The 25,016-nt window shown below is 29.7% G+C and overlaps 2 protein-coding genes across 6 annotated transcripts; one reads left to right on the top strand and one right to left on the bottom strand.

Moving 5' to 3' along the window:
* The first annotated feature begins 5,252 nt into the window (after positions 1–5,252).
* Positions 5,253–9,512, top strand: LOC105667550 (uncharacterized). Of its 2 annotated transcripts, none has more exons than XM_012359389.2 (4): positions 5,253–5,411; positions 6,805–7,167; positions 7,283–7,593; positions 8,691–9,512. In XM_012359389.2, the coding sequence occupies exons 1-3, from the start codon at positions 5,354–5,356 to the stop codon at positions 7,582–7,584; spliced, it is 723 nt and encodes a 240-aa protein (XP_012214812.1). In that variant the 5' UTR covers positions 5,253–5,353; the 3' UTR covers positions 7,585–7,593; positions 8,691–9,512. The 2 variants fall into 2 exon arrangements, with proteins under 2 accessions (XP_012214812.1, XP_067203656.1); XM_067347555.1 differs by having other exon boundaries at positions 8,521–8,766.
* LOC105667549 (vascular endothelial growth factor receptor 1-like) lies at positions 9,197–24,826 on the bottom strand. Of its 4 annotated transcripts, XM_067347543.1 has the most exons (23): positions 23,640–24,825; positions 20,803–21,063; positions 20,416–20,546; positions 19,691–19,853; positions 19,481–19,599; positions 18,416–18,560; positions 18,144–18,283; positions 17,661–17,835; positions 17,306–17,429; positions 16,895–17,070; positions 16,654–16,820; positions 16,425–16,563; positions 15,764–15,910; positions 15,324–15,488; positions 14,878–15,020; positions 14,618–14,786; positions 14,403–14,503; positions 13,724–13,874; positions 13,428–13,652; positions 12,694–12,862; positions 11,921–12,197; positions 11,176–11,613; positions 9,197–10,908 (listed from the first exon to the last, which is right to left on the bottom strand). In XM_067347543.1, coding segments are annotated over exons 2-23 (4,134 nt in total). In that variant the 5' UTR covers positions 20,804–21,063; positions 23,640–24,825; the 3' UTR covers positions 9,197–10,239. The 4 variants fall into 4 exon arrangements, with proteins under 4 accessions (XP_067203644.1, XP_067203643.1, XP_067203641.1 ...); XM_067347542.1 differs by lacking the exon at positions 20,803–21,063 and having other exon boundaries at positions 11,921–12,164; positions 23,640–24,826; XM_067347540.1 differs by lacking the exon at positions 20,803–21,063.
* Positions 24,827–25,016: the final 190 nt, after the last annotated feature.

The following is a 25,016-nucleotide window of genomic DNA, read 5'->3' as shown; positions in this document are numbered from 1 at the left end:
ACTTTATTTTTCCGAATTTTTTCGACCAACGCGAATTCCCTTTTTGTGTGCTCTTTAATTCTGCAAAAGGATTTTTAATTCTATGCAGGCAGAAAAAAGCTGTATTTGTTAGAAAAAAGTCAGGAAAAATACAGCATTCATGTGGTAAAACAGAACTCCAGCATCCTCTTAAGAGGATGCTGGAGTGCCTGACGAACTCCGACGCGAAAGCGCCATCATTTCGATGGAACTAAAAATGAGAGTGATATTATCGGCATAAGTCATAATCTAAGTATGAATGTATTATGTATGCGTATGTGTGGTGCGTGTATATATTCGCATATTATTGTATAGCGCCTCTCTGATATTATCCTGGAACTAATCTTCTGTTATTTTTTCATCTGTTATACCGATATTGGACGCACACGTATGTAAAAATAGTCGGACAAGAATATTTTTTACATTAGACTTTTCAGCCCAATTTTAATGGTTCCATAACATTCTATTCTGCAGTCCGCAATTCGGGCTGCTCTTATTCAGCGTCTTAAAACTGTTAAACTTTTATAAAAAACGAAAATAGATAGCTCTATACAATATGTTATCCTAAGAGCAGAATAGAAATTAATGAATAGAAACAAATTTTGTTATTAATTCTTTTTTTTCCAAATAAAGTCGAGCAGCCCGAATTCCGTTTTTGTGTACACTTTACTCCTGCAAAAGGATTTACAATTCTATGCAACCAATAAAAAGATATTCTTGTTCGAAAAAATATAATGTCCGGCCGGTAACTCCAGCATCCCCTTAATGAATAGTGTAACGTCCCCATATTTTAGCAAGTAGATTTCCACTCGTAAATTTTTGTTTTAAACTTTCTAGTTTATCGCCTCTTGGAATTATCGCTCGCTGTATCAATAGCGCTCGACACATGTCGCCAGAAAGGCGCAACACGAAACCTTTCGCGTAACGTAAACCCCTTGTTGCGTTTCAAAGCGTACGACTGTAAATTATCTGTCGTCGCTCTCAAAACTTAGGTCCGGATATCACCTACGGTTTTATGTTAACCATACCACTCTCAAAACTTAGGTTCGAGTATCGCCTGCAGTTTTATATAAACCATGCCTCGAACATTCGATATTCTAAAGCGAGATTACATCCATGTGCGGTCCTATTGCATAGGACAAACCTTTGTCTCTGAAGATCCAGAGGAGTATAAATACGGGCCCTGCGATGCCGCCGAGTCAGTATTCAATTTTTCAGTAAGCCGTCAATACTCAGTCAGAGAGTCAGTTTCGGTCAAATCGTTAGTTTTCGCATTCGCAATTTCAATTCTGACTCAGTCTCGGTCTAATTCTAGTACTAGTTTCGTCCTAGTTCAGTACGGTTAATTTAAGTTCGGTTTATCAATTTTATATGTTCAATTACTTAATTCGCAAACTGCGCGTTCCATCTCTAGAACATAAGTGCTAATATGTTTGTAAGAATTCTTATCTTATAAGTTCATTTGAGTGTAATTTCATTTATAAACCAATGTACTCTTATTTTCATTTATAATTACATTTATTTGGTTGCTTTGAGAATTTTATCTTTAATTTCAAATCCTTAAACATTATTCCAATTTAGCGTGCGATCCTTAAATTCCAACGAATAATAAAAGGTAAAGACGTGTCGCGAAATAACTCTAGTGCAGTGATTCCTCGACCGCAAGATAACCAGCAACAATGACGCATCTGAAGATTTATCTCCATACGATTATCAGCCTGCTATTGGAAGATCGATCCTGGAACCGATCGGGCGCCTTACAATTAGATTGAGTTATCACTGGCTTCAGGTACCATACAAGTCGACACCGGTGAGTCCGTTCCAAATTTATTTGCATGGGAAGGTTTAAAGTTAAAATCTGAGCAAGAGAAAATGCCAGATACCGAAGTAACATCTTCGCGCCCAGACTCAAATTGTAATTGTCGTTTCGTGTACTGTATCTTGGATAACGCGTGCTTGAATAGAAATACTGGCACGATATTGTGCCTCAATTGCTATCACGATTTATCAGAACCAACGCGAAATGATTTCGAACACGTCCTCGGACATCATTTGAATATCGGTTCTATAGTTCCATTAGCAAAGTGTCGTGTTTGTGGCCAGAACGTATCTCAACCTTTTCCAGTGCGTCACTGTCTCGCGTGTCTCAATCATTTTATAAGGCTAACAAATCAATTAACTCGAGAAGGACGAAGTGTTGTTAATCTTCCCGATCCTACCAGCGTTCTACTTGGCGGAGGTCCGGGAATACGTACGTTAGTTATAACCAGCTTATTAAATCAACCGTCTGATTAATCGAATTTTAAATAATTGATATGTGTGTGGGGAAACGTTACGCTTGTCGGTCGCCTCGATTGGAATATCTTTATAGGTACTCCTTAGCTAGTTGCGTTCGTGAAACCAGCTTCGTGAATCCTACGGCAAAAGAGCGTCTTTGCAAAGAATGCATCGCTAGCGAACCGATTGAATATAAAAGTTTATTCGTAGTTTTAAATGATAGGCATTACGCATCCGTCGGGCGTCGCCGCCCAAGATTACATTGCATTATTTGCCATCGCTACCTCGCGTTGATTCAACCGATTTCCGAGTGTCATGAATGTGAAGACAGGTACCTTAATTATATGCAAAATCTCGCTGAAAACGGAGAAAGTTTTTATGATCAGCGAAACCCAATGTTACTCTCTTAAATTTTCGGTCAACATATACTTGATGCATTTTAATGGTATTAAGCGATTCTTTCATTTCAAATGCATGATAATAAAACTTAAATAATTACACGTCAGTCACAATGGTTGACTACTATTTCTTATTACGTTGCTGCATTATTATCATATTCATTTTCTTGTGGTCTTACTCGGATTCATTATTCGCCTCTATTTAAATTAACTATTCATTAAAATACGGTCCTAATTATTACTATACACGTTGTTTTGCGGAGTCGCAACAAAATATCGATGCGATACTGCTTTCCTTAAGATTTATTATTTGAATTTATTATTCATTAGAATACGGTCCTAATTATTGGTCGTACACGTTGTTCGCGTAAGGAGCAACAAAATATCAATGCGATACTGTTTTCCTTTACGATTTATTATTTAAATTTATTATTCATTAGAATACGGTCCTAATTATTGGTCATACACGTTGTTCGCGTAAGGAGCAACAAAATATCAATGCTATACTGCTTCCCTTACGATCTCTCATTCAATTTCGCTATCCATTAGAAAGGGATTTTGGTTACGATTTTTATATTAAACACAACATTTGTGTTTCACGTTCTTTTTCTGATCTTTTACTTTTTCATTGGTTCGTGAATCTTACCGATTGAGTCTCGCGTAAAGGTGCGAACACTACGTGTTACCGCCACCGCGCCGGGACGTGACAATAGAAACAAATTTTGTTATTAATTCTTTTTTTTCCAAATAAAGTCGAGCAGCCCGAATTCCGTTTTTGTGTACACTTTACTCCTGCAAAAGGATTTACAATTCTATGCAACCAATAAAAAGATATTCTTGTTCGAAAAAATATAATGTCCGGCCGGTAACTCCAGCATCCCCTTAAGAACTATAATTTTCTTTGGTTTGAGATCCTTCTGCTATTCCATCGATTTTAATTTTTAGACATTTAAATTAATTTTTATTCACTACTGCACATATCGCACATCCGCAAGAAAAGTGGCACAAGTCAAAACTATCAAATTCTTCAGAAGAGAAGAAAGAAGGAATTGCGTTCATATAACGTTTTCTATTAATAATATTATGAACTGATAAACAATGCAAAGCAAATAAAACCGTAGCTGGATTTCATTGCTCAATTATTTATTTTCCATTAAATCTTAAAAATATAATCATCAAACGTTTCGGTCATCGATTTTGGCCATCTACAGTGTAAAAATTACGAATACAAATTGAAAACGCACTCGTAGAATGACAGTGGTATGTGAATTTCTATTAATTGGCCGTGCTCGGATTAACAATTGTTCTAAAGTCTTTCAACAACAGAATGCATGATTCTTGGATCTATTCATCCATACGTAATTGAACGTCGACCTCAATTCAGCAATTGTTGTCATATTGGATTAACAATGAACAATAAAAAAATGCATATAAAGTGACAGAATTAATAACGACTTGAAGATTTATAATATGTATATCGTTTGACAAATGAGTCTCTCTCTCTGAGTGTCAACTATAATAAGAAAAGCCAGAGACAATCTACCGTGAGTTGGCAAATTTTAATATAATCACAGGCGATTTAATGTTAGCTGACAATTTATAATAAATATTGTCTGAAGAGATTTATCTGTGAGCTGACAATTTGTAATATTGCCAGAAGCGATCTATCATAAGCAATTTAGAAAAAGAAAAATCCGAGGCGATCAAACGTGAGAGCTGACAATTTTTAATAAATGTAGCCAGAGGCGATTTAACGTGTGCTGGCAAATTAGAATAAATATTGCCAAAGGTAATTTATCTGTGGGCTGACAATTTGTAATAAATACTGTCAGAGGCAATCTATTGTGAGTTGATTTTTAATAAATAATGCCAGAGACGATCTAATGTAAACTGGCAATTTTTAAGAAATACATATTTCCTTTTGTAAATCTTTTTAGTAATCCACTACACATGCATCGCACTCTTTTTCTCAATTGAAATTCTATTGTATGGTTGTATGATATACATATGAGACTTATACAAGGTTTAATAGATATAAATTAAATATGATAAAATATTTTATTTGAGAAATGTATATTTAATACTATACATATAGCTAATTCAGCAGATGTTACATATTATCCTCATTTTTATTCTTATGTAATAAACGTATGTAATACATATACATGGACGCCGATAATATCAATGTCATGTTTAGTTCTATCGAGATGATGGCGCTACCGCGTCCGAGTTCATCAGGCATTCGCGATCCTCTTAAGATTGATTATAATGGGAAAAAACCACTTAAGTTAATAATTCAATATTTTGCTTGGAGATTTTTAAATATAATACAATGTTTATTGATTTTTTGTAAAATAATTTGTTGGCACTTAATTCTTCTGAGTTTGCCTTAATTACGCATTTACACGAATAAGTTAGCATAAAATTTCATAAAATAAAAAATAATCTCATAAATATCATAAAAAAATTCATTGCGTAAACAAATTTTATCAAGTGATTAAATGGATATGAGAAAAAAAATTTATGTATACATTAACAAGACAAGTGCATATATATAAGCTTGGGTTCATTATTTGAATCAGTCTTCATCGATCAATTCATCGATCGCTTTTCTTTCAATCCTTTGTATACGTTTTACAAACATCTTTTTAGTGTCGACAATGTTGGTTAAAATTTTGGTTTTTACATTTGTTATAACATATGTTACAGCGGCAATACGTGAGTAGTTGACACATACTCGTTACTATCATAATGTACATACCATAACAAAAGTTTGCACATCTGATTGTAATTTAAAAAAAACATATTAATAAAAATTTAATTCATATAAATATATCACACTGAAAAATTTAATATCTTTTCTGAGTTAGTATTGACGCTTAAAAATAAGTACATATATTAAATTGGCAGAATAAAAAGCTATTTCTCAGGTCTCAAATCGGTATATAGTTTCGATTTTTAAACTCTGTTAATTTTTATGTAACTTCTTAACTGATACAACTCAAGAAAGATGTATTAAAAGAAGTGACAATGTATTATATAAAAACGTAAATTTTGAAAATTTCCTAAAATATGTGCATGTTGATTATTAAATGAAAACATCTTTACAAAAATACCATTTTCCATTTTCTCGATTAAAAAAAAAAAAAATTATATTTAAAGTGTAAAATTAATTGTTTCACAATTAAATATTCTGCACCGATTTATGAATTTGCAAAATACGTACATTTCGATTATTGAGCTGCAACTTTTTTCTTATAAAAATAATATTACAAATCTTCTTTCCGTAAAATAAAATAAAATAATATTTTATAAAATTAAATTTATAAAATAAAATAAATATTTTATTTTTCTTTGGAATACCATTTTTTTCAATATCATTTTCGAATTTTTTGGGCACTTAGCTTTGAGCTAATTAAGAAAATTATATTCCAAAAGTTTATGAAATCAGAAAATGGAGTTCATGATTAACATATGTATCATAAATACGTGTCATAATAATAAAATAAGGAATATGTGTGTAAAACTCATGTATGAAGAAAAGAAGATCCAGTAATGATTTTCGCGTACTTAATGAAATGTAGACTTTGATCAACATTTCTCATTTTTTTATTCATATTTTACGATAGAACGTGTATCATATTACAGAAGACATCTCACAAAGAATTCATGTAAAATTAATGCATAATTATAAAATACGTTATTATGCACCAAACTTATTGTTAGTTTGGTGTAAATGCAAAAAATGCAATTGTATAGTTTCTCACTTCGCAAATATATGTTCTAACAAATCAATAACAAAAAATTTAAGGACGGCATTAAAAAATCTTTTGTTATCTATTATTGATTATCCACTACACGCTGACACAAAATAATATATTAAATATATTATATTTTTATTGTGTGTGTAAAAGTTATGTCGTAATAAGATTTTTATAACATTTGATATTTTATAGCTTTGTTAGTACGGTATTATAAATATAAATCAATATTATCATTTACATTATGAAAATATTGCATATTTGTTTGAATTTTTATAAAATTAGAAATAAAATTAGAAAAAAATGATTTAAATTTTTTGTTTCTAATTGATTATTTCAAATGTTTACAGCTTCGTATATACACGTATGCGGACGCAAAGATCCGAATATCGATAAATGCGTTGTGAACAGTATTGATTACTTGAGAAGTAAAATATGCGAAGGGATCCCGGAAATGAATGTAACACCATTACGATTATTTCATGTCTCCAAACTAATCATTTCCGAAACAGACAATATTAAATTATATCTCAAGGATATGCAAATATTAAACCTTTGCAATTTTGTTATAAACGATTTTCATATAGATCTCGACAAAAAATATTTTGATATACAAATATTATTTAAGGATATATTTGTGAACGCCACATACGATTTTGACATACGTGTGCTGGTGCCTATTACTACCACGGGATACCTTTCTCTTTCAGCAGGTACGTAAACGATCAATTTTCCACCAGAATAACAAAAACTAAAGTATAAAACAAATTCATACTTTCAAAATCCGATTTTATTTTACCGATATTATAAGACTGTTCCTTTTTGCAGAATATGTAGATGCGGATGCAGACGGAGAAATAAAAATAGTAAAGAAAAATGACAAAAAACACATATATGTATCAAAATTGACTATAAATCTCATCCCAAAAAATTTTAATTTTAAATTTGAAAACAATGAATCAGACCAGATGCAAGAAATTATTGCGAATTTTATAGGCAGTAATAAGCAAGAGGTTCTTGCAACCATAAAACCGCCGATAGAAAAAGCACTTTCTGAAACAATTATTTCAATGGCTAACAACATTGTTAAACATTTCACGTATGATGAACTTCTCCCTGATCGAACGTAAATCGTAAATGTAAGTTTACGATTAAAAAATTTTTTGTTACAGAATTATTTCATACATTTTTTTGCTTATTGAGAATATAATGAAAAATGTATTTCTGTTAAAACAACATAACTATTCTCGAATAGTTACGCAAAAAGCAAAAATAAAGTTGACAGTTTCAAAAGAAACATTGTTGCATTAGCTACAGTGTTCTGCGAATAATGGCATTTATCTGATTTTTTTTTTGTTATTTTTTTCATAAAAAAAATATATGTACAATTAGTTTGGTTTTGCGCACATGTGATTGCTGCTTAAAAGAAAATTCTTTTTTTTTATTTTGATAATGTGTCTGTATTATCAGTCAGAATACTTATAGTAGAAAACGATTAGGATATACGATAGTATAAACTAGATTTTCCAATTTAAAAAGTTTTAGCAATTTTAAGTTTACACGAAGAACAATGTGTTTTCTCAATTTTTGATCAAATCTAAATTTAAATCTGGTTAGTGAGAAATTTATAAATATTGCACTAATTCTCAATTTATCATTATCATCATCATCTTCACAGCAGAGTCCTTACTAATTCTTAATTATTGACCAATAAAATAAAATCTAAAATTTCAAAATATCAATAACAATATTCGTATTTTACATTACCTACGTTGATTTATTATGGAGCTACAATTGGTTTAATAATTCCAGCCTAAAAATGTAAAGATCGGTTGATGTAGAATTTTGCGACAAAGAAAATTTATTTTTCAGTTTGAATTGATCTAAAACTGTCTCTTTTTATTTTGCAAACGTACATAGATCAATAATTGAGCAATATTTTCAATTATAAATTATTTTTGGAGAAATTTTAAATATATTTTGCTATCTGAATACATTTTTGCATTATGCGCATTGAATAAATCTTAACTTCATAAATATGAGTATTAATAAATATGAATGAATAGTGACTTCGTCATGAAGTGATGCTTCAGTAAAGTAGAGAATCTCTTACAGATGTAAAACGATATATGTAGGTATGTCTTGTGTGAGTAAGTGCGTGCTTGCGTGTGTGCATGCATGCGTGCAGCGTGTGGAGCGTGATAAATAGATACATTAGATTGATAATTTTTTCCAGAACATGGAAGCAATAACAAGCACTAGAAGGCAACGACGTATTTGATGCTGGAATATTTTTATTTCTCGAACACTCGCACAAAACTTTTGTACACCAAATTTATCGTTTAAGGATTGCCAAATGCGAATGCGGGCGAGTCTGGAGCCCTTCTTCGACCTATTTTCTACTGCTTGTGCGTTTTCTATCTATTGATTGTGAGCCTCTTTGTAGATGCGACTAAACGAACAGGATCCATCCTGCAAATTTGAATATAATTTATCGCAGACAACGTTATCTTTTATTATTCGCTTTCTGATATCGAAAGATATCTACCTTTGATTCCTTATTGTTCTACATAGAATCAAAAATGAAATGTTTTGCTATGTCACAAATTATACAAGCGCATATGACATAGAAGTTTAATTTTGTATAAATTTCTTTAGAGAATTAGAAATAATTATAGAAAATAAAAAAATATAGAAATAAAAACTAGAAAATATTAATTATGATGTGTAAATATGTATGTGAAATTATTAGTTTAATAATTTCCGAGAATATATCGTACATATATTGAAAATACACGAATGCGCGCATCGAAGAATTGTGCAGCGTAGACACAGGCGAAGTCCGGTCAAAGTGGACTGCAAAAATGCAAGTAATTTTTGGAAAACGGGGCTGTTGCTAAAACGTGCCCTCTATTCGATTCCTAAGAAGAATGTAAAAACACCGTCGCAAGGCTCTAGTAAATAGATTATAAATAAATAACATGTATCATTGGAATATATAATCATTATTATGTAATAGCTTTTTGATTGCAAAATACAAAGACAGAAAAAGATCATACATTTAATCTTACACATTTTATCAAAACATTCTTTAAATCAATGATTGATTTTTAAGGATAATTTATTTTTTGATTGGGATAATAAAAAAATTCTCTATTAATATTGCTTAGAATACAAAAAGTAAACAATATGAGTATTAAATACAAATTGATAAGATCTACTTATACATTACATGAAAATAAGTAAACTAATATTAAGCGCTTTTTTAAATTTATATTTGTAAAAGAATTGTTTTTTTAATATTACGTAGACATTTCATGGTCACACTGTAATGCATATTCAATAAGAGAATATTTTCTTTTGTTTACCAATAAAAAATATTTTGCAAAGTATTCAATTATATATTGTAGTGTTGCACAATGTGCAATTACAATTACCAATTATAGCATAAAAAATAGTAATAAAAATCGTGAGATGCAAAATTACAAATAGATAGTCACTAAATCGCATAATCCTGTCTTTAATCCTTAGAGTGCTGATACGGGCTGATATATATGCTCAACAAAAGCCGTCATTATGGCTTACAAGTTTATTTATTCACTCAGAGTGCTATACGACCCATCAACGAATATATGTATATCTACAACAAAAATTGACGCGAGAAAAGTTTAGCGCTGATTATTGCGATATGGCTAGTTAAGCATTGCTTCGCACTCTAAGAATTAAGACAAACTAGTCTCGATAGTCTCGAGAATTCATGATTACTAAGCAGATAATAACACAGACTAAGCTCTCTGCTCCATTTCGCAATTATTTATCATCACGTAACTAGGGTTACTAAAGCCATCCGGCATATCCTTTATTAAGTCGCTTTTCTGTTTCGGCATATTTATATAATTGTTTTGCGTGTGGATGATGTTCGGCGCATAATCTGTCTTCCTTACGTCCATCTTGTCCGCGTTGACTTGCCCGGCGAGTTCGTTGACATTCGCATCATTCAGATAGAGAAGATTCCGCGGCGCATTACAATAATCAGAATCTCGATCAATCGATGTGTCAGATATTTGGTTTTTCATCGTTTGTCTCTGTTGCGCAAACTCCGCCCTTTGTGCTTGAACGTCGATCGGCTTCAGGTAGGGATCTTTCTCGCGCTTCAACATTGGGGACAATTCAACAGCATCTTTGGAGTCTGACGGAAGTGATGGAAAGTTGAAGTGCGAATGACTCTGATGTGGTCTAGGGCTGAAGATTCCGGATTCATCCGTCTGACAGCTAGGACTCATGCATAAGTATGACGAATCTGGTGCACTCTCCGGAGTGTTCATGTAATCGTGGTCCGGTGACGATAGAGCTGCATGATCCGGCGCAGACATCATTGTCAAATAGTCGTTTTTGCCATCCTTTAGGATCATTGCGTTCATGTCCATGTACGGTGTGTTTAGACTGATGTAGTACTGAAACAGATATAGAAAACAGCTTTATGCCGTGCTATTTTTTTTCAATGCAAACTATTTACAGAAATTTCAAACAGTGTCTATATTAATTTTTTTAATCAAATTGTTAAATTTAATATGATTAAATTATTAATTATATTTCTATTTTTAATATTTTCTCTCTTAATGTTACAAATTTATCTGTTTTTAATGTCATTATATTATTCTTTTTTGAACAATTGATATATATTCTGCTTCTGTTGCAAAGTTAAACGAGAAATGACTTACCGATCTTATATTTTCTTCCAACAAATTGCCAATGCTTTCAACAAGATTCGTGAAATTTGGACGTAATGTGGGTTCAGCATTCCAGCATTGACACATTATGCAATATACTTCGCGAATAGCGTACTCCGGTTGTTCCATTCTGTAACCTTCGACCAGCTTTTGATACTGCTTTTCAGCTTCCATGCCGGGATACGGTGTTTTAGCTAAGGTAAAAAATTCCCAAAGTACAATCCCGAAAGACCATACATCAGATTGCGTAGAAAAAATACGATCTCTGATCGATTCAATAGCCATCCATTTGATGGGCAATGGGCCGTCTCCTTTTTTCTTATAATTGTCATCTTTGTACATACTTTTTGCGAGACCAAAATCGCAAATTTTTACTATGTTGTTTTCAGCAAGCAGAATATTTCTTGCCGCTAAATCACCGTGCAACACCTGAAAAAAAATATATAATAACGTAAAAAGTTTATTTGGTGCGCCAAAAACTGTTTTGAAAAGCTGCAATAGTGTGAATACAAATTAAATACATAGATAAATTTGATTTTATGAACATAGCAAATTGACGTAAAAGGCAAGAAAATTATTATTGCCTTATTGTTAATTATACAACACTGATGTTACGATTTGTTAATTATGTTATTCATATTATTAGTTTAATATATTAAAAATTGAACTTTCCTTATTTGTTTATTTTATTAATATTGCAACTATATTTACATAGTTAAGATAAGAGGTGACTTACTTTTCTTTGACTCAAATATTCCATTCCACGTGCTACTTGGAAAGCCCAAGACAACAAATCTTGAGTGCAAATGGGTTTGAGATTTTGGTCTTTGTAGTCACCGCGATAATTTGATTTCCACCCCGGTTGAGACGAATTATCACTAAGAATGTATCCGTCTGGAGAGAAGCTGATATCTTCAGAATCGTGGTTAGTTTCTGGACAATACTGTACTGTAGTATCGGTGCTTGAATTTATACTAAGACTGCGGGAAAAGGATAATGCTGCATATTTCATCCTGTTGCATGAGCAAAAGGAAAGAGAAAAACATTGTTAAATCGCATTGTTAAATCCCTTGCACGCACTAGTTTTTATGTGTGTATGTATATGTTTGTGCACTAACACGATGTACAAAGTACATTCATAAACACAGGATATAATTATTCAAATTAGAGGTTTTGATATTTTACGTAAAATAAGTCAGTAAGAGATTTTATGTGATACTAGTATAAAAATTTAGTTTATTAAAAAAATACATTTAATTAAAAAGTCAATATAAAATACTATATTTCTTAACTTTACTGTAATTATTATTTTTTAAGAAGTTTTTATTCAAAAATATCTGCTATTAATTAATTACTACATTTTATAAAAATATAAATTGTGCATAAATAAAGTCAATTTAGCATTTAGAGTAAAAAATGTTTCTTCTCATCATAGAATATATTTATTAATAAAACAAGTATTATATAGTTTGTAGTAAACAATGTTTAAAATATGTTTGACAGACAAACCTGTTATTACTGCTGACGCTCTCAGTTCTCGTTAATATATCTATGCCGATTGTAGGATCGAGTTTTCCAGTCTTGAGGTCAATTTGATTAATAAAATTGGTTCTATGCTTTAAAAGATAATTATGCAGATTTCCAAAACAGCAATACTCAACAATCACTAACAATTCACCTGTTATAACATAGAGATTTTAATTATTATTAATGTTTTTTAGTATTTTGTTTGTTTAATCTCTCACTCAAAAAAATATTTCGCTGATGTAGTTAGATTTCTAGATATCGCAACAAGAATGTATCGCTATTTTTCGTATCTGTGAAAACATTGTTTGTCACATACAGAATTTATAGCAGTAATGTTCTAGCAATAGCTTCTGAAAAATTTAGGTGCCATTGCTAAATGTTATTCATCGCATGATCTAACACGTGATTGATCTTATATAGATAGGCGCTTTAGAGAAACTTTCTTTTTAAAGTTCACAAACAATACAGATATATATTCTGTTTCTGTCATCTAAACTGATTAAGTAATTACATATGCAATATCACAACAGTTGCTAATCATTTATCTGTTTGAGTTACTTTTTTACACCTAGAAAATTTTAGCTATTATTTCAAGATTATTTTTTTGAGTGCTATTTAAACTTAAAAAAGATATATTTAAAATATATATATATTATTTTAATAATATTTCTAATTATTAATGTGTAAATTTTTATTAATTAAATAGTAATACTTACGTTTGGAAATATTCTTTGTGCAAGCACCAAGAAGGTTCACAACGTTGAGATGCTTACCAAGATGTACCATTATTTTCAATTCACTCGCAAGGGCGCGAACATAAGTCGGATCTGTGGTTCGACGCACCATTTTCACGGCGACAATAGTGACGCTTTTATTTTCGCATATTCCTTGCGCCTCTGCCTTCATTACTACACCAAAAGCACCGCTACCCAATTGCTTTCCTGAAATCTGATTGATTAAAGTATCTAATGTAACAAATAGACATTTTTTAACTGTGCAAATAAGTCGTTACCGAGTTTTAGTCGTTCTCGTGGAAACTCCCACTTTTTGTCGTACGGAAGTAATTCCGCTTGATCGTCAATTGTCAGATCTGGATTCAAACATTCCAAAGCACCTTCTACGAAATGCGTAAGGCCTGCTTCCATTAGTTCTCTCTTCATTCTCTGTGTAACAATTCCATTTTTATGTAATTAGAAAATATAAAATTCTTCACTCAAAAAAATGATCTTGCAATAATAGCTAAAATTTTCTAGGTGTAAAAAATTAACTAAAACAGATAAATGATTAGCAATTGTTGTGATATTGCATATGTAATTACTTAATCAGTTTAGATAACAGAAAATATATATCTGTTTTGTTTGTGAATTTTAAAAAGAAAGTTTCTCTAAAGCGCCTATCTATATAAGATCAATCACGTGTTAGATCATGCAATGAATAACATTTAGCAATGGTACCTAAATTTTTCAGAAGCTATTGCTAGAACATTACTGCTATAAATTCTATATGTGACAAACAATGTTTTCACAAATACGAAAAATAGCGATACATTCTTGTTGCGATATCTAGAAATCTAACTACATCAGCGAAATATTTTTTTGAGTGTTTACAAATTTTTTTCCACAACATTAATGTCAAATTATATTTTATTTATGTTTGTATAAATTGTCTAAAGAATATAAAAAACAATTTACCTTTTCACGACAAATCTTGATTGTGACAAAGATTGTTAAAATTACTAACACGATACCCAAAACAGCTATTGAAACAGCCAATACTATATCAAGTTTCTGCCCTACAAAGATTTTGTTTTCAGTCTTATTATTTATAATTATAATTCATAAATAATACGTTATTTTACATATGTTTTATTTATAATGTTATTTTATAAATATTCTATGAAGCTTACATTTTGTATTTTTTATTGTTATCTCCTGGAAAGTTTTGATGGTGTCTAGTCGATTAGTAGCTTGACACGAATATTTTCCACTATCATTTTGTTTTAAATATTTTATGTTAAGCTCTTGATGATTATACATAAAATAATATTGGTCATTTTCTTCTAACAATATATTGTCCTAGAAGTTGTGAAAAAATAAAATGTAGAATTTATAGTATTTCATCAAAACAAGATAATCACACATATAAAATATAAATATCATACTGCACCTTGTACCAAGTCACTGTTGGTTTAGGCATCCCATCAACAAAACATTGTAACTTCACTGTTTTATGGCCATCCGCAATCAAATCAATATGTCTCACTTTGGTTTCATTCATATTAGTTTTGTTAAAATATGGTCGTAAAGGATCTATATGTGATATGAACATATCAAAAATGTATACACGTTTCGTTTCAGTAAATTTACATAATAAATAAATTTTAATTAAAAATGTTTAATTTATTATTAAAATAAACAAGTGACACAAGTGGTTTGGCTTATAAAATATTTTTAAATATATCTAAATTGAAAAAATTTGAGATTTGTTCCATTTTGACGTTTTTGAAAGAAACTCTGATAATGTTCAGTTTTTCTTAACAAAATTAAATTATTATAAATATAACTAAACTTAAAATAATTTTTTACTTAAATGTACAGAAATGTTATAATTACCATGCACAACCAATTTATATTTTATTTCCGAAAAAGTGTTTGATATCATATCCCTGGATTTCCCATTACAAATATAATCCTGAGCATCTGATTTTTGCACATTATTAATTTTTATAGTTGATCGATAGGTGAATGAAGTTTTATGTTGTATAATATTTAGTCTTTCTGAAATTACAAAGATTATAAACAATATATTTATATTTATATCTTTTCGACATATATTAACAACTAAGAAATAAAAGTAAAGATAAAAACTTAAATTTTATATTGAACAATTCTGAGCGTAAACATAGAATGCATATAAAACAAAATATTATAATATATAATTAAAAGTAATATTAAATATAATATTTTATATTATGTGTTTTATATGTTACAATGTTATTGCGCTCAACTTTTAAATCCCTTTTTTTTATTATTTCTTTGTTTTAAACAATTACCTGTTTTTACAAATGGCGCTTGAGTCTGGTTTGTCCATGTAAGATCATGTGTATAATTATAAATGGAAGCAGCACATGTTAATTCTATATTATCACCTGCTGTCATCGGCTCTTTTGGTTTGATAATACCGAAAGCACCTACTCCATCTATAATATTTAAAAAATAAAAAAATTGTTGTGTTATTGACATATTAATACATTTAAAGGCATTTTAAATCAAATGAAAAGATTTCTAAAAATTATATCTTGTTAATGTAGTTTGTATTTAAACATAAATAATAACGGAAAAATAAGAAGGGAATATAAGAATGTACTTAAGAAATTAAAATATACTATAAAAACATCAATAATAATAGTATCGAATCTGCATAAAGTTAAATAAAACCAAAAAAAACTGTTTATTTTATATTTACACTATTTTTGCTTCAATTTTCTGTCTAAACATTTCCAATATTGAAGCATTATAAATTGACATTATTGATCAATTATTGCTTACGTTGAATTGATGAAACTATGAATATTTTCCAAACTCGAAGCTTAAAGCTAAAGCTATTTTTGTTTCAAATTATTTAAACAGTTTAAACATACAGTATGTTCAGATTTTTTATTCGAGTATCATAGTTTCAACCAATGTAGATAATAACGGATAATATATTCTTACCGGAAACAAGAATTGAGGCAGTTGAATTGTCACAACCACGGTCATTGCAGGCTTTACATGTTATTCTTCCCGACATCTCGATAAGCATTTTTATTCTCGAAATAAATTCGATATTGGAAGTTACACTTGGCGTTACATCCTATAAAATTGAAAGAATTTTTTTGGTTATATAAAGTATCATATAAATATTTACCTAATAAAAATTAAGTCAACAAAAGATTGTACTTACTGTCAGTTGCACAATTGTTGAATTTTCAAATGATGGATAATTAGGACATTTCCAAAAACTCCACGTTATATTTGGGGGCGGAAATGATAGCACTTTGCAATGAAATTCCGCATTAGTGTTAGGTGTATAGTAAGATGCGGTACGTTCCAGTGCGGGATACGGTTCAGCTAGAATCAATATAGTTACACAATACACTGCAGTTACTTCAGTTTTATTAAGTATTAAAGAATGATTCGAATACCCATGACATGCAGCGTGAAATTTAACTTTTCAATTGTATGTGCATTTTTAGCTTTAAGCATATAAATTCCCGTGTCCGTTATGTCTAATGAGCTTATCTTCAAAACAGTACGAAGAGAAGTTGTATCCACGGAATATTTTGAATCCTTTGTAATTTCCTTGCCTTTCGTGTTAAACCTATATATATATATATAATAAAAAAATTTGTTAAAAATAACAAGATATTAAAACATAGTATATATTGTTTAAAAAAAAATAAAAAAGCAAAGTATGGGACATGTAATTTCTCGCAAATAAACGTGCTTGTATTGAATATATATATTTTAACATATACTTGCAAATATAAAGAAATATATAATAAATACATTTTAATTATCAAATTAAAAATTTTGAATATTTTGCAAAAATTTACCATTGTAGATAAGCTGTTGGGTACGCATCGATATAAACAACCCATTGTACGTCACTGCCTTTATTTCTTTCGTAATGTCTATTAGTATCTTGAAGTGTAAGATTTATATACTTTATTTGAGGATCTAAAATTATACATAGTATGTACTATATGTATACATATAAAAACTATATGTGCATATATTAATAATAATGTTACATGTACATACACTTATACAATTTACAGATTTAGGACTAGATTTAGAATTCCAAATTAAACAACTTTGTTGTCAACAACATGCATACAATTATTTGAATAAAAAATTTAATTTTTTTTACAAATATATATATTTTTTGTACGTTGATAATAAACTAACCGTATATTGTGATCTTTCTCGTTGTTCTTTTTGTGTCATACGTTGACTTAATGAAGCATTCGTATTCTCCTGCCGCATCCTCGTCCGTTACATTAAGTATCGTTAATTGACACGTAAGTAGAATATTTTTATCATAATTTTCTCTAAACTGTTTAGTGCTTGTTCTATTGCTATCCTGTAAACAAAAAAAAAACAATACATGCAAATGATAAATTAATAAAAACATTTAAAACAACAATTAAGGGAAATCAAGAAAAATTGCTCAGAAAAAAGAAACAATTTTTAAAGCGTTGTAACTCCGAAAAAAATTAACAAATTTTAATTAAAAAAAACATTTTGAAACTTTTTTTAAATGTTTTTTTTTGCGCATTTTAAGTACTCTTTTTTTTACAAAAACATGGTAAACGGTTGATAAAACTTGAATAAAACGGTTTTAATAACTATTTCTTTTTCGTTATGTAAAACTAAAACAAATTTGTCTACCTCTTGCGGTGTGATCCAATTAAACTCGTACCGCATAGACGTGTCTACTACAACTGTGCAATTTACATAGAGATTTTCTCCGCGAGTAATGTGATGTAAACTTTCGTCGTTGATTTTTGGAACAGGTAAGATTTCTTTTCCTATAAATATAATTCGTATTCTTATCAAATACATTTCATTATTTTAATGTAATTGCGATCAAGATGTTATGTTGTCTTTCAACGTTTATATATGTATGATTAAATTAATAATCTTACGTTGGTCATACTTACGATTCACAGACAATATGTAATGAATGTCTTGCGATTTATTATCTTTTTCTATCAAACATTTGTACCAGCCACTATCTTTCACTGTTAGGTTCTGCATTGTAAAACCAGTTTTCGGATTATATGGCTTTTTTATCATGTCGTCGTCCTATACATTAAATGCGTAAAATTTTAAAAACATTATATTATAAATGTTAGTCTGATAAAATTGTTGCGATTAAAGAATTTGCAGCAATAACATATTAAAAACTTCTTCAATATAAAAACTCTTTTATTTAGAAACTCAATTTAATCTGTTGAGAAATATAATTTATGTGCAAGTTATTAGTTTTATTTGTCTCTGTATTTCGTTGGAGTTTATCAAATAAAGTTTATATTGATTAGAAATGCGCGACTAGAAACATGAATACATGTAACAAGTAACAGGTGGCAATAATGAGCTTTTCGGAGCCTCCGGTATTTCGCGTTGGTCTATTCCTCCTCTCTGTCTCTCTCTGATGCGGACAGTACGAGTGTGCAAATGGTAAGGCCTCACGAAATAAATAGAGAGCTTTGTCATGACCATAATTTAATTTGTTGATTACCAAGGTCAAGTAAGGTTTAAACTAATTTGAATATACAGAGTGTTTATTTTTTGTGTGTTGATTAAAACAGCTATCTTTCTCTTAATTTTGTTGAACATGTGTCGCGTACGGGCAAGATATAAATTGTGTAACAAATTCTAATGTTATAATCCTAGTCTGTAGAAATTAAATAAATAAAACTGTTTTTTGTATTTTGTGTAAAAATTATTTGAAATAATTGTATACTTAAAATAATACTAAGATTTAACACTATTAAGAAAAAGAAAAAAAAATAATCTTGTACAATTTTGTAGCAGAAATTGGCATGTTGAAATCATATATCCTACAAATGTGAACAAATAAAGCAGCGAAATTATTTCTAAATATTGAAAGTTATTTGATTAAGATTGTCAAATTAAATCCAGATACAAGTTGCGTAATAATAAATATAATGTAATTAAATTTTTTAAAAGTTATGTTTTGTTTGTTCATTGTTAATACTTACATTGTACAAGATTGGTTGTAATTCTGGTGATGTAGGTCTGCATGGTATAGTGATGTCATTGCCTACAACTGTGGTCAGAGTAATATCGTTGTCCGTTTCCACAAAAAAATGTGTATTAGCTGTAACAAATTAATTTATTATCAAAATTTATGTGTAATGAACAAGACGTAGACACATTATATATAAATGAATAATGCGATTTGATCTTACATTTTACATACACATATATCCAGTTTACTTTGGGATCATTATAAGAATTTAAAGTAATGCTGACGTTGTAATTCGTGCAACCATACCAGCCGGTATTGTTGAAAACAGCATTTTGCCGTTGAAAGGTATATACATAAAAGCCATTTGGAGTTGAAGTATTAACCTTTCGAGATATAATGTAAACATTTAGTTCATAAAATGTATTTGTATATTAAAATTAGTATATTACGATTTTTAATCTTTTTAGTTGTAGTGTTGTTTATAAAAACACACAAGTAAATGTCTATAAAACAAAATATTGAAATAATATATATATAAAGTTTATATTTTAATATCTAAACGTAGCTTATAAGATGATATTTATCCAATGAGAAATGACAAATCGAATAGACATATATTAGACGTCTATAAATGTCTAAGAATCATCTAATAAACGTTTTTTCGATCTGTATTTCTCACTGGGTGTAAAGAGTATCTGTTTTGCATCCGCAAAAAGGGTGCAAAAGATTTTTTTTGGTTGGTTCTCATAGCTTTTTTTCTGTTAGATGTTTTCTTGTTATTATAGAACCATATGTCACACTACTGGAATTTATAAAAATCAAAAGATATATAGAGTTTATCATTGTAATTCTCACATGTTACGATTACACATTATAAATATAAATATCCAGGTATCATATATAGGCAACATAAAGATTTATCTTAATAAACTTTATCGTACATACTACCTTTTCAGAACCATATGGAGAAATAAACTTGATTGGTGTGGAGCCATTACATGTAATTTCTAAGGGTTTTCCTTCGTCTATAAAAGTGTCTTGATTTGGCGAAATAATTGGTTTAGTACCTTCCGACACTGAAAAACAAAATCATTTATTTATGTAATTCAAAAACAATGTATATAAGCGATTTAAATTGCTAAAACAATATAATTTTTCTTATTATTTGAACGATAATATTCTTTATTTTTAATCTTTGTGTGTAACAAATATTCTTTTAACTCATTGGTATGCAGTTATTGTGTTAACTCCAATTCATCCCACAATATAATAAGAATGTTATAATACAATAATATAGTTAAAAAATGCATTTCTGTCAAAATGTGACGCAACTATTATCAAATGCTTGTGTAGAAAGCAGGAATATGATTAACAATTTAAAAAAAAAAGACAAAAAAACGTTATTGTGTTAGCCACAGTATCCTGCGGATGATTAGCTTTATCTGGATTTCTTCATTATATTCTGTTGTAGAATAGGACGCATGTGCGGTCAGTCTGTTTCTCCGTAACTGGGACTGCGGTTAGGAAGGAAGTCTTTTTTCCTCTCTTGATAATGTACCGGAATTAACAACCAATACGCTTATTGTAGAAGCTCTAGAAAACATCACAACATGAACAGAGTTTTTCAAATACATTACTCCACAAAGAAATAGGAAACATTTTTCCAGTACTTAAAGTTGAACAATTTTTAAATCACTGAAACTCGGCGAAAAATCATCGTGGACAAAACGTTGAAATACATTTTAAGGCTTGAAATTTTTTCACGTATTTTAGACCGTTTTTTGAAAACTTTTTATTTTTATTTTTAAGCTCTAAAAGAGAATATATTGTTTTGTTATTAAAATTATGTACATTCAACACTCTGCAGTTCAATAAATATTTTTTTGCAAAATTTATGACAAGTATCAAAAACTATAATACTTTAATCTACAACACATAATTTTTTTTAAATTTTGCTACAATTTTTTGTTGATCAAATTACACGACTTTGAAGTTAACTGTATATTTTTTACGTTAATGCTACTGTTGATGGTAAACGCTATTTTTGACAGAATGTAAGGTTGATTTTAAAGTCATGTAACTTGACATTTTCCATAAACTTTGAAGAAATTTTTTTTATCAAGCTACAAAGTGTTCAACGTACTTTATTTTAAAAACAAAACAATATATTTTTTAAGCTTAGAAGTGTAAAGATAAAAAATTTTCGAAAAATCAAAGTACGTGAAAGTGCAAACTTCAAACTTTAAAATGCTTTTTCAATTTTTTGTCTGCAATAAACTTTTGCCGAATTGTAGTGATTTTAAAGATTGCTTGATTTGCAGAATCTAAAAAGTGTTCCCTGTACAATAACTATACAGGATGTTTGATAATATTCGTGTCAACGCTCGGGCAGAGCGCGGTAAACTGAACGGAAAAATCCTTAATCTCGTTTTGCACAATTTTAAAATAATAATTAACATATTAATTAATATGTCGCGTCCTCAGCCGTTTTTGCGTGACCACCAATGGCTCATTTATTTGAGCTCAAAACATATATATTATAATAAATTTAAGATTGATATATTATATTATCCAAATAGTGTAGAACAGAAAAAATAAGTTGTGAAATGTTTTATGATAATGTATCTGTTTATATAAAACATTAAACACGGCCTAAATGGGAAGTTCAGCGTGGGCCATCGGTGGTACACGGGACACGGAACGTATTAAAAGAGATTGACGAATGATAGCGCGGTTAGACCGTGAGACCGTACGATCTAAGTGAATCAGCGGCGTGTTGCATTGCAACGAAAAATAACAGAGATACGGAGATCCAGTCTCACGCGTAATTTCTGCCTGTTCGCTGCTCGTGTTACTCCTCTCGCCACGCGTTGTTGTATTTCTTGTTGTCGTGCAATGCGCCGCTGACCTATCCAAATCGTACAGCCCACGGTTAGACCGCGCTATCAACGCGCTATCATTCGTCAATCCTTTTCTGTTCAGTTTACCGCGCTGTACCCGCACACGAGCGTTAGCACGAACATTTACAAAAAACCCTGTATAATAACACCTGAAAAGTAAACAAAGTTATTTATGACAAATTTAGGCGCGCTTATACAAGTCATATATTGATAAATATCAATTTATTGATAATTGATCTTGATGATTGATGACGTGTGACGTTTAATCTTTAAATTAAAATATGTATATGTACATTTAGTAGTAATTAATTTTTCAAAATTTTTATTACGCAGCGTAATATTTCATATAAATAGGAATTTTTTATTAAACCATGAAAATAAATTTCTTCTTAGAAAATATTTAAATATATTTAAGATGTTTCAGAATGTAAAATTTATCAATCTATAATGTAGAGAAAAAATTAAACGATTGCAACATAAATATGTGATTTTTATTAACACGCATTCTTACTGTTGAATTATTCTGCACATGTGTCACATCAAACAGAATACTTACCACACCAATAAAATAACTAATGCAACTAGACGTGAATCGTTTCAAATGCATTCAATATTATCAACCTCTTTTTTATACAATGTAAATATTTTTTAGATGTCCGCATGTGGTGTGATGTATATTGCTTCCTCGTACATTATAATCATTACGGATATATTTAGACAAGTAATTACCTTAATTATAGTTACTCATTACATTATTAAGGATCTAATAAAATTATGACTAAGTATGTATTAAAATCATATGACGCTAATTATAAAATTTGATGATTGATATATCGTTCACACATAATAAATTCTGAAAAATACGCGTCAATGGGTAGATATGCTTCAAATATCATGTTATATTACTAAAAATATAATTATTTTCCAAATAATTAATTTGTTTAACTATTTTAATTAATTTTTAAAATAAGAAAAATGTATAATGGCCCGTTTAATATTCTCATATGTCTGTAAATAAATGTGGATTGAATATTAATTGTCGTTTTTCTACAAGAAATAAACAGAACATTATTCAAATGAACGAATCGATATTCACTGAATGTTTTATGTATATGTATTGATTAAAATCCAACTATGACACTAATAAATGTAAATTTCAATTAGTGGCGACCACGTGATTACGTTACGTTTCAGTAAATATTTCATACACAAATGGATATATCGTGCGTGAGCAGGTACGTCACCGCACACGTAAATTGTGTTAATTACCTTGCGAGAGCGCGAAAATAATGACGAACACCAGACTGTGAAGACGTATGTAACGTAGCAACATCTTCATTGTTTGTACATTTTAAAAGTTTTCACATTTTTGCACACCAAATTTATTGTTCAATAAACATTGTTAAACATAAGCATGTGCGTAAGCACCAGGCCTTGAAATTTTTCTTTAAGAACTTATTTTCTACTCCTATTCCGTTTTGTATCTCATTATGCCTGCTTTCATACTGAGCCTCGCTGTAGATGCGACTCGCTGTAGATGCGACTCGACGAGCAAGACCCCACCCGGTTCAAGAACAATTTATCGCGGCGACGTCATCTCTTCATTGTATTGATTCATTTCTGGTACAAAAAGGCATCTACTTCTGCTTGATTTTTCATAATTCTATAAAATTCAAGAGCAAATGTTTTTGTTATCATAAAATATATAGGTTGATATAGATCTTGATTTTAGATAGATATCTTCGGAGAATTAGATATAATTGTATGATTACATAAGACTGATTTTATAAAATGTTAATAAAATACGGCTATTTCTTGAATTGTAAAATTAAAAATAAAAGTTTGTGGTGCTGTTTATATAATTCTGTTATGTAATAACTGAGATATTGTTTTATTCTATTACATAATTATTTAAGTAATAAAAAAATAAATTATTAAATATGTATATTAAAAAGTAATATTAAACTTAATGTTTAATATAGTTAAGCATCCTTACTTATCTATTTTTCATATTCAATGATATAAAACGACAATGTTTTGCTAAACTATCCATTTTATACTGTTCTTCGTACATTAATTAATCCAAATTGTAAGATCTGGATATAACAGGTTGAGAAAATCGAAATTTGAGTTAAAGAGTAACATATAAAATATAATTAAATGCAGCTGGAAGTTAGGACGTTCCTGGAGCGATTTTTAAAAATAATTTGTTCTATTTTTACTTTTGCACAATGAAACTTTTAAGTGCCATACACAAAATAAGAAGTAAACCGACTCGGTGTACCCTGCGGAAGACACTCTTATACTTAAAATACCAGATCACTTAAAACATTCTCTTTTCGCCAAAAATCGTTCATCCCATTTCTTCTTTTTTACAGAGAAACTTCTCGAGTGCACTACAAAATGCAAAATAGACTGATTGGAAGACATATTTATAAAAATCTGTAGATAACTTCTTCTATACAACATCAGAAAAGGAACTCTCTGATTATCAGTATTAAGAAATTCTACGTAAAGTATAGTTTTTAATATATAAAATTTAAAAATGGTTGAAAAAAATGGTTAAAAACGTGCCAATTAAAAGCGTACCTTTAATTAAATAATTTTTTAAAATAATTATTTTAAAATATAGGAAAATTCTTTTAA

The sequence above is a fragment of the Linepithema humile genome, chromosome 1 (genome assembly GCF_040581485.1).
Source record: "Linepithema humile isolate Giens D197 chromosome 1, Lhum_UNIL_v1.0, whole genome shotgun sequence".
Lineage (NCBI taxonomy): Eukaryota > Metazoa > Arthropoda > Insecta > Hymenoptera > Formicidae > Linepithema > Linepithema humile.
The sequence above is the reverse complement of the archived record's forward strand: the minus strand, read 5'-3'. Positions and strand labels throughout refer to the sequence as shown.

What these genes read in the sequence shown, in the direction of transcription:
- LOC105667549 (XM_067347540.1), bottom strand. Translation starts at nt 23,709, where the DNA reads ATGAAGATGTTGCTACGTTACATACGTCTTCACAGTCTGGTGTTCGTC. An exon ending in TTTCACGCTGCATGTCATGG is followed by an intron (nt 16,821 to 16,894) that starts GTATTCGAATCA and finishes TATTGATTCTAG; the next exon opens with CTGAACCGTATCCCGCACTG. An exon ending in TCAAGATTTGTCGTGAAAAG is followed by an intron (nt 13,875 to 14,402) that starts GTAAATTGTTTT and finishes ATTGTTACACAG; the next exon opens with AGAATGAAGAGAGAACTAAT.
- LOC105667550 (XM_012359389.2), top strand. Translation starts at nt 5,354, where the DNA reads ATGTTGGTTAAAATTTTGGTTTTTACATTTGTTATAACATATGTTACA. An exon ending in ATATGTTACAGCGGCAATAC is followed by an intron (nt 5,412 to 6,804) that starts GTGAGTAGTTGA and finishes AAATGTTTACAG; the next exon opens with CTTCGTATATACACGTATGC. An exon ending in ATACCTTTCTCTTTCAGCAG is followed by an intron (nt 7,168 to 7,282) that starts GTACGTAAACGA and finishes TCCTTTTTGCAG; the next exon opens with AATATGTAGATGCGGATGCA.